Consider the following 10,452-nt stretch of genomic DNA (forward strand, 5'->3'; position numbering starts at 1 on the left):
CACAGGTGTGCAGGCTAATTGGGAACAGGTGGGTGCCATGATTGGGTATAAAAACAGCTTCCCAAAAAATGCTCAGTATTTCAAAAGAAAGGATGGGGCGAGGTACACCCCTTTGTCCACAACTGCGTGAGCTAATCGTCAAACAGTTTAAGAACAAGATTTCTCAAAGTGCAATTTCAAGAAATTTAGGGATTTCAACATCTACGGTCCATAATATCATCAAAAGGTTCAGAGAATCTGGAGAAATCACTCCACGTAAGCGGCATGGCCGGAAACCAACATTGAATGACCGTGACCTTCGATCCCTCAGACGGCACGGTATCAAAAACCGACATATATCTCTAAAGGATATCACCACATGGGCTCAGGAACACTTTGGAAAACCACTGTCACTAAATACAGTTCGTCGCTACATCTGTAAGTGCAAGTTAAAGCTCTACTATGCAAAGCGAAAGCCATTTATCAACAACATCCAGGAAACGCCGCCGGCTTCTCTGGGCCCGAGATCATCTAAGATGGACTGATGCAAAGTGGAAAAGTGTTCTGTGGTCTGAGGAGTCCACTTTTCAAATTGTTTTTGGGGAAGCGAACCATCCAGACGGTTATCGACGCAAAGTTCAAAAGCCAGCATCTGTGATGGTATGGGGGTGCATTAGTGCTCAAGGCATGGGTAACTTACACATCTGTGAAGGCACCATTAATACTGAAAGGTACATACAGGTTTTGGAACAACATATGCTGCCATCTAAGGTCCGTCTTTTTCATGGACGCCCTGCTTATTTTAGCAAGACAATGCCAAGCCACATTCAGCACGTGTTACAACAACGTGGCTTCGTCAAAAAAGAGTGCGTGTACTTTCCTGGCCCGCCTGCAGTCTAGACCTGTCTCCCATCGAAAATGTGTGGCGCATTATGAAGGGTAAAATAGACTGTTGAACGACTGAAGCGCTACATAAAACAAGAATGGGAAATAATTCCACTTTCAAAGCTTCAACAATTAGTTTCCTCAGTTCCCAAACGTTTATTGAGTGTTGTTAAAAGAAAAGGTGATGTAACACATTGGTGAACATGCCCTTTCCCAACTACTTTGGCACGTGTTGCAGCAATGAAATTCTAAGTTAATTATTATTTGCAAAAAAAAATATTAAGTTTATGAGTTTGAATATCCTGTCTTTGTAGTGCATTCATTTGAAAATGGGTTGAAATGGATTTGCAAATCATTGTATTCCGTTTATATTTACTGTACATTTAACACAATTTCCCAACTCATATGGAAACAGGGTTTGTACAATAAATTGCCATGTGGTCAAAAAGAACAGAGTATTATTTAGTTTTATGTGTATTGGATTTGGAAGGAACAGCCTATTAATGCCTCAGTTTAGCTCAGTAGATAACTGATAAGAAACACAACAGGCATGCGTGAGGACAACAAATTAAAATCAACAACAATGACTGATTAAATATTATTGTTGTTATTGTTTAGAAAATGATAATATAAATCCACAAGATCCCCTTATCCAAAATGTTTTTCCTCCTACTTCTGCTTGTTTTTGCATAACTCTGCCATCCAATTCATAACTGAACAGTGTTTTAACAGACCAGTCCTCAAAAGACAAATGGTATTTACATGGCCCTTTAAGAGTTCATAATTCTTCATCCATTTAAAGAGTTCTTCTGGGAATTTTCCTGTGGGATAACGCTCTCATCGTATCGACTGTAAAAAGAGAAACTTCGATCCTCCTTGGTTATGAGCACAAATATTATCTTCTTATCTGTGTTTTGCCAGTGTTTGGATCAATAGGCTCGGCTGTAATAGCGAACAGTCACGCTGTTAATCTCCTTCTCTTTGCATCCAGAGTCGCATCAGGCGGATGTGGAACGACACGGTGAGGAAGCAGTCAGAGTCGTCCTTCATCTCAGGAGACATTAACAGCACCTCCACGCTCAACCAGGGTAAGCAAGCCGCGCCAGACAAGACCCATATGCAATTCTTTTAGTGACGGAGCTCGATATTCATCACCCAGCACTTGAATGGAGGCGGCTTGCTGCGGCGGCTCCAAGGTTGGAGGAACGGCTTCAGACTTTGTAATGTCGCTTATTACCGGTAGCCGTCAGAAATAGCAGTAAATGCCACCTTGCGTTTCAAAGTCCAATCTCTCCAGCAGCATCATCAGACTGAAATGAGGGCGAATATTTTTTTTATCAAACGCCATTTGAAATGGCCGCCACCTCAGCGTGCAAAGCTTGTCAGGATAAAGCAGGGAGGGGATGAGGGAGTCAGGCGGAGGTCACAGCATGTTTTGGGATGGATTCAGGCACAGTGAAGCGCTGACTCCCTGCTGTGCCTGTGCAGACTTGGACCTAATTAGAAATCTAAAGCTTTTTCTTTTTTTCTTTTTTTTTTCTTTTTGCAATGCCAACCAGCACAGCAGAACTCAAATCTAAGCGGGCAAGATGAGCGGTTTCATTCTTGAAGATTTAGACAAGCAGCCGGAGGATGATAAGGATGCCGTGTTATTCATGGCGGTCTACGTGTTTTGTCTAGCGTCTGCAGAGGATGATTTTGTTTGGATGAATTTGTCTGACATAAACACTGCGGCTGATGACGTTGCCGGGTCAACACTTGCCGTGCTAATATTGTTTGACTGTTTGTTTGGATAATATCTCGTACAGGCCGATGTCTTTATGGTGGCTTTGACAGACCGTATTGAACGTCCGCCTCCATTTCCTCCACTGTCCTTACTGATATGTTTCCTTCTCTTTTCTTCTTGCTGTTATTTCTTTAGGCATGACTGGCAACTACCTTCTAACTAATCCTCTCCTTCGTACCCACGACACTAACCCTTATAACAACCTGCTGGCAGAAACTGTGGTCTGCAACACGCCTTCTCCACCCGCCTTTCACTCTCCAGGTGCGCATCCTCTGCACTTATTTGCTTTTGTGTTTAGGGAAAATGACAATTAATTACTTCTATCACTCATTTAAAGTCTTTATACATGTAAATGTCATCTATGAGTTATACAATAACCTATGTTTTTTTTGTATTTTTTTACAGCGTAATAAAAAAAAAGTCAAAATTCCCAGAAAATAGTGGAGGAATTACTCGATTCGAGTCTGTATTCTGCAACTAGAAAATAATATAAACAGAATAGCCAAAAAATAAGCACCCTGAAAATTTTCTGAAAAATTTAAATAATCTTAGTTTCTTATGATTTAAATTAGAACTGGATATTACTTAATTGTATTTTATATGCACATAAATGCATTTAATTATTTACCGTATATAATAATCTAAATTTTTTTTATCGATATTTAAAAAAAAAATTCACAAAACAAATTATAAATTAAGTAAAAATTAATACAAAAAAGCAACCAAAAAAAACACAATATAATTTTTTTTTTTTAAACCAGAAAATCTTTTAAAAAATTATTCTACATGAATATGTTCTATTCTATATGAATATTAATCAATTGTATTAGTTATATAACAACAAGTATTCTATTTAATATTCATTTTTTTTTACAAAAATTAAATACATAAAAAAAATCACGACATCAAAAACATATTTTTACGACGAGAAAATATTAAACCAAAAACACCCAGAAACTTTTAGAAGAAGAAGAAAAAACATTTTTTTCTTGTGTTGGCCCTGCGATGATGTGGCGATTGGTACTTTGCCTTCCGCTCGAGTGCAGCTGGAATAAGCTCCAGCACCCCCCGCAATCCTTAGAGGGACAAGCAGTAGAAAATGGATGGATGCAATATTAGTTATTTTACACAAAGTATTTATTATGCTGTATTGCCAACATTTGAAAATACCTTAAAACAAGACTTTACTAGGAAAATAAACATTGTTGCAAAGATTTTGTCACGATTTTAATATGCTATAATGTGGTGGTAATGATAATACAGCATATAACATGTAGATTTCAACCAAAAAATCATATCATAATATTAAAGTAGTAATTTAAAAAATAAATAAAAAGATGGAAAAAGTAAAGTAATCGTATATATATTTAGTGAGTAAATCCAAAACAATCAGCGTGTAATGTATTGCAAAAAAAAAAAAAAAAAATGTCTTTCTGCATGATATTTTTGTAATGTTCCAAATCAAATAAATTAATCTATATTATCAGTATAGCCATAAAGCAATACAACTTCTGTATAAAAATTATCTTGCAGAATAACACAACAATTAGTATGAAATAATAAAAACAGTATTGATGTTGTACTATTTTTCCACCACTTAGAATTACAGCTGTATTTCTTCAATTTTTTTCTTTGCAATTTGCTGCTGCGCGACATTGTAGCATTGACACACGAAAGAGCATTTGTTATTGTTCTTACATGTGTCAGTGTTTCATCCTCGGCGTATCACACCAAGTGACATTGGAATTTTGCGAGATAAAAGCAAATCCCAACCTTTGTTCCCAGCTAGAGCCCTGACGCTAGCCGTCGAAATAATGTGCTAGCGCTAACGGCTCGTTATTGTGGCGTGAAAGGAACATTGGCGGGAAGGCTGGTTTACTGATGCTGCCCGCGTCGTCGTCAGAAACATTCAAGCGTTGTGAGTGCTCACACTGATGCAGCCATTATTGTTGATTGCGGTAATGATCGTGCTTTTGTTGGTTTCGGTCATGCTTAACAAGTTCCATTAAGGAACAACACACACTTATACGTGCACATTGCACCACGTCTGAGGAGTAGGAAGAAGCAGAATATATTTCATCCATTTCTCAGCAATTACAGTCCGTTTCTGACTAAAAGTTACCATTTTTCTGAACAATAGAAAGTATTCAAAATAAGCTACAGAAGTAAAAAACACAAACTGAGTTTAAAGGGGTACTGCACTTTTTTTGGATTTTGCCTAGTGGTCACAATCATTATGAAAGACATGATAAATTAATTTACACATTTGAAATTTTTATCCGGCATGCGGGATGAGTTTGCTAAGTATAAAATGTAACCTGAAATTTTAAATAAAAGAAAAAGCTGTTTTAAATGTGTCCACTAGATGCCGCAATAGCAATTCTTTGTATCTTTGTAGTTGATGCTACATATGTGCAAAATAAAGCATCCATCCATTTTCTACTGCTTATTCCCTTCGGGGTCGCGGGTGGCGCTGGAGCCTATCACAGCTACAATCGGGCCGAAGGCGGGGTACAGTCTGGACAAGTCCATCCATCCATCTATCCATCTTCTTCCGCTTATCCGAGGTCAAGTTGCGGGGGCAGCAGCCTAAGCAGGGAAGCCCAGACTTCCCTCTCCCCAGCCACTTCGTCCAGCTCTTCCCGGGGGATCCCGAGGCGTTTCCAAGCCAGCCGGGAGACATACTCTTCCCAATATGTTCCGGGTCTTCCCCGTGGCCTCCTACCGATTGGACGTGCCCTAAACACCTCCCTAGGGAGGCCATACAAAATAAACCATATGATGTTAGTACATCAGTCAAGGAAAATGATCAAACTACATACTGTAATTTGATTTTGATAGAATTTTGTATCTTGATAAAAAATATTGATTGAAAATTAACACCAGTAGGTTGACTGATGAACATTATCACATCATTTATTATGTAAATAACAACAAATTAAGGGAGAATACGATTAACCGCAAAATGTAAGTGTAAAAAAAAAAAAAAAAAACATAATGATTTGTACAATTTCGGAATGTGCTTGTTGTAATTTTAAACAAAGAAAACAATCTGAAGTTGTCTTTATTTTTAAGTTATCGTGCTGTGATTTTACCAGTCCGGCCCACTTGGGAGTAGATGTTTTTGATCTTAAATGAGTTTGACACCCCTGTTTTAGAGTATTTGCATGCTTGTGACATTACAGTATTTGCAAATGCATTGTACAAGTTTTTATTTTTTTTTTAATTTAAATATTTGTTTTGAACCTGCACAGTAAAACACTTTTTTTTTTTTACATTTTGCCAGAGACATTTATGCAAGGCTTGAAAAGGGTTTTCACAGTAGAGTAGCATGTTTTCTACATATTCTCACCATGGTTATAATACTACTGCTTCTTGGTTTACAGGAATCCACTGCATTTACTCTTGTCATAAATTATTTTTGATTTGACGGTCTTTTACTGTTGCTATTCAACAAATGCTTGTCACAGTTTTTACGGTCATTTTTTACTGTGTATGATTGGACAAATAGTGTTGGTGTCATTTTACAAGCAAAAGGATGCCAACTTCAGTTTCCGTACCAAAAAGTAGCACCGTCATTTATAGAACTGCTTTTGCTGATCATTTATGCCACTGATCTTTGGTCAGAGAACGTGTTGCAACACTTATATTTTATTCAGACCCTCCTCCATTTCAACTAAGTTGATGTTTACTTGTGTCAGTGTCTGTGGTGGTGACCTAATTCCACACAGCCCAAGAAGAAGAGGGAAAAAAAGGCAATCAAAGGAGAGAAAACAAGCGTCTGATGCAGTGCGGGCACAGTCGTAGCCCTCAGATATTCTCCCACATTTGATGATAAAAGAGAATAGAATAAAGCAGCAGTGTGATGAAAGAGTGTGAGGAGAAAATCCATAGTAACATGTAAGGTTAATGCAGTGTTTATGTTTGTTCTTATATATAGTGTATGCTGTTATATATACTATATTGTACGGTTGCTGGAAGACAATAGAAGCACAGACAGAGCCGATTCATCTTTATTTTTTTAAAAGACTTTATATTTCAGCATTCAAAATTCAATAAGTCTGCAGAAATCTTGTGCTTCATATAATCAAGCATTCATAGTCAAAGTCGTCCTTGTTATTCCAGCGCTCATTTTTATTATGTTCACATAGCATGCAGCCCGCCATTTATGCAAGAAATGATTGTGCTCATATGCCGAATGGTGTTCAAAATGTTTCCAGCGAGTGCAGCACAATGATAAATTTAAGCATTTTGTATATTAGAGATGCTAAAAACAATCTAATATGGTGAATATATGGCAAACTATCATAACAAACCTCCACATGGTAGCTTGGTAGTATGGCTGACTTGGCATACGAAGTGACATATGTCATTATTAACATTATGTACAGTAGGTTTGGTGTTCTTGGGATGCAACTCAGTAGTCTTCTTCCTCCAAACACGACGAGTTGAGTTTATACCAAAAAGTTCTATTTTTGTTTCATCTGACCACATGACATTCTCCCAATCCTTTGCTGTATCATCCATGTATCCATTTTGGTATAATCTCAACTCGTTGTGTTTGGAGGAAGAAGAATACTGAGTTGCATCCCAAGAACACCACACCTACTGTGAAGCATGGGGGTGGAAACATCATGCTTTGGGGCTGTTTTTCTGCTAAGGGGACAGGACGATTGATCCGTGTTAAGGAAAGAATGAATGGGGCCAAGTATCGTGAGATTTTGAGCTAAAACCTCCTTCCATCAGTGAGAGCTTTGAATTGTTGACCAAATACTTATTTTCCACCATAATTAACAAATACATTCTTTAAAATTCCTACAATGTGAATTCCTGGGGGGGTGGGGGTTTCACATTCTGTCTCTCACAGTTGAAGTGTACCTATGATGAAAATTACATACCTCTGTCATCATTTTAAGTGGGAGAACTTGCACAATCGGTGGCTGACTAAATCCTTTTTTTCCCAGTATATATATATATATATATGTATATATATATATATATATATATATATATATATATATATATATATACATAAAATTAATTTACAATATGCCGAAGGTTAATAAAAGCCAAAATGTGGGATGAAAATGACCCTTTTTGGACACTACCCAGTGTTTCCCACAGAACTGCAATCTATTCGTGGCGATGCAGTCTTATTTACAAAATCGAAACATTACATCTTAAATCAACATCTCCCACTGAAATGACTTGAAATAAATTCAATTGATGCTTGGCTCCCCCCAAAAGAGCACAAATTTACCATGTACCATGACAAAAAAACATTTTTAGATAAGAAATATCATATAAAACAACACAATCAAATATACTACTAACAACTACAGTAGTTGTATGAAGTAATGTAATGATAATGTACAGAATTTACCCTTACAGTATCTCCTTTCAACTGCTTCTCCATCAAACACACCATCAGCAGCTTTTGCATATTTTCATGGATGAATTTCCGCTATTTAGATATCATTTTAACATTAGACTCATTCCTCTTCAGTATTGAAGCAGTGATACCCTCAAATGCTCCCTTTTGGACAGTGTTTCTCATATAACTGCAATCTATCTTGCAAAATCGTCTATAATGCAGGTTCACATATTTTATATTTGGGGTGACAAACATTGAGCAAAAAACATAAAAAGGAAAACCAATACATCTAGAAATACTAATAATTGTTTTTTTTAACTTCTTTTCTGTTTCTTTTTGTCCCAAACATGACTGACCCGCCTGATTGTGTTTTAGAGAACCTGCTGCTCATTGAGAGAGTGATACAGGCTTTTATATTATTGTCCAAAAGGGTCCAATAAGACCAGAAAAATTGCTTATTTCCTTACTTGGGGATATTTCCCAAATGTGCCAACGAAGTTGCTAAGTGGGAAACATTGATCCCTCCTGGGGGATGGCGTGGCGAAGTTGGTAGAGTGGCCGTGCCAGCAATCTGAGGGTTACTAGTTTAATCCCCACCTTCTACCATTCTAGTCACGTCTGTTGTGTCCTTGGGCAAGACACTTCACCCTTGCTGCTGATGGGCCTGGTTAGCGCCTTGCATGGCAGCTCCCGCCATCAGTGTGTGAATGGGTGAATGTGGAAATCCTGTCAAAGCGCGTTGGGCTCCTTAAAAAGGGGTAGAAAAGCGCTATACAAGTACAACCATATGCCATTTTTTTACCTGCTACGTCTTCTTATTCACTGGCAGCCCAAAAGCGTGTGAGATGTGTTAAGATGCTGATTTACGAATCCATCTACTGTACGGATTTCAAACGACCAGCTCCATTGACAGACAGTCCCGTTATAACGTGTTTATGAGCGAGATGATGTCGGTCCACCTTTTGCAGCTATTACAGCTTCAACTCTTCTGACAAGGCTGTCCCCAAGGTTGCAGAGTGTGTTTGTAGGGATTTTCTACCATTCTTCCAACAGCTAATTGGTCGAGAAGGCCTGGCTCTCAGTTTCCGTTGTAATTCATCCCAAAGGTGTTCTGTTGGGTTCAGGTCAGGACTCTGTGCAGGCCAGTCAAGTTCATCCACACCAGACTCTGTCATCCATGTCTTTATGGCCCTTGCTTTGTGCACTGATGCACAGTCATGTTGAAGGGGAAGGGGCCCGCTCCAAACAATTTACACAAAGTTGGGAGCATCGAACTGTCTAAAATTTTTAGGTATCCTGGATCATTCAAAGTTCCTTTCACTGGAACTAAAGGGCCAAACCCAATTCCTCCGCCACCAAATTTCACACTTGGCACAATACAGTCCGAAATGTACCGATCTCATGGCAACCTCCAAACCCAGACTCGTCCAATCAGATTGCTTGATGGAAAAGCGTGATTCATCACTACGGAGAACGTGTCTCCAGTGCTCTAAAATCCAGTGGTGACGTTCTTTCCACCACTGCATACGACGCTCTGCATTGAACTTGGTGATGTATGGCTTAGATGCAGCTGCTCGGCCATGGAAACCCGTGCCATGAAGCTCTCTGCGTGCTGTACGTGGGCTAATTGGAATGTCACATGAAGTTTGGAGCTCTATAGCAACTGACTGTGCAGAAAGTCGGCGACCTCTTTACACTATGCGCTTCAACATCACCTGAGCCCTCTCTGTCAGTTTACGTGGCTTACCACTTTGTGGCTGAGTTGCTGTTGTTCCCAAACTCTTCCATTTTCTTATAATAAAGCCGACAGTTGACTTTAGAATATTTAGGAGCGAGGAAATTTCACGACTGGATTTGTTGCACAGGTGGCATCCTATGACAGTTTCATGCTGGAAGTCACTGAACTCCTGAGAGCGGCCCATTCTTCCACAAATGTTTGTAGAAACAGTCTCCATGCCTAAGTGCTTGACTTTATACACCTTTGGTCGGTACAATTATTAGGACACCTGATTCTGATCATTTGGATGGGTGGCCAAATACTTTTGGCAATATAGTGTACGAAAAGTAAAGCCACCCATGTTTTCTGGATATAAACTTTGGCTCAGTGCTGCCTCTATAGGTGAAAGTGCGCCCGGCGAGCGCCATTAGCCATAATTATGTGAGGATCATGAAGTGACTCGGTGGGGTTCTAACATACGGAAAGCTGTTTTACGGGACAGATTCCCAAGTAGGAACGGCATGCTGGGAAGACGGAGTCCTTTTCGCGGCTGGCATGTTATAATCATTACATTTAGCGCCTTCAAAACGCACGTCGTCTCTTATGTGTGTATTAATAATAGCAAGTAATGCTCCGCAGATGTTCATGCCGATGCCGTAAAATGGTTACCAACATCTTGGATGGATTTCCTCTGGATGGATTCCCAGAGTG

The 10,452-nt window shown here is 39.0% G+C and overlaps 1 protein-coding gene across 7 annotated transcripts in view; it reads left to right on the forward strand.

Moving 5' to 3' along the window:
- Positions 1-10,452, forward strand: part of LOC133568526 (adhesion G protein-coupled receptor L2-like) — a 245,935-nt gene that overhangs the window by 226,287 nt on the left and 9,196 nt on the right. For 4 of the 7 annotated variants that reach the window (XM_061920512.1, XM_061920516.1, XM_061920517.1 and 1 more), the window contains 2 exons: positions 1,856-1,952; positions 2,786-2,911. In XM_061920512.1, the coding sequence (XP_061776496.1) occupies positions 1,856-1,952; positions 2,786-2,911 (223 nt within the window). The remainder of the gene's footprint in view (positions 1-1,855; positions 1,953-2,785; positions 2,912-10,452) is intronic. The other 3 variants (XM_061920518.1, XM_061920514.1, XM_061920515.1) reach the window with 1 other exon arrangement.

The sequence above is a fragment of the Nerophis ophidion genome, linkage group LG14 (genome assembly GCF_033978795.1).
Source record: "Nerophis ophidion isolate RoL-2023_Sa linkage group LG14, RoL_Noph_v1.0, whole genome shotgun sequence".
Lineage (NCBI taxonomy): Eukaryota > Metazoa > Chordata > Actinopteri > Syngnathiformes > Syngnathidae > Nerophis > Nerophis ophidion.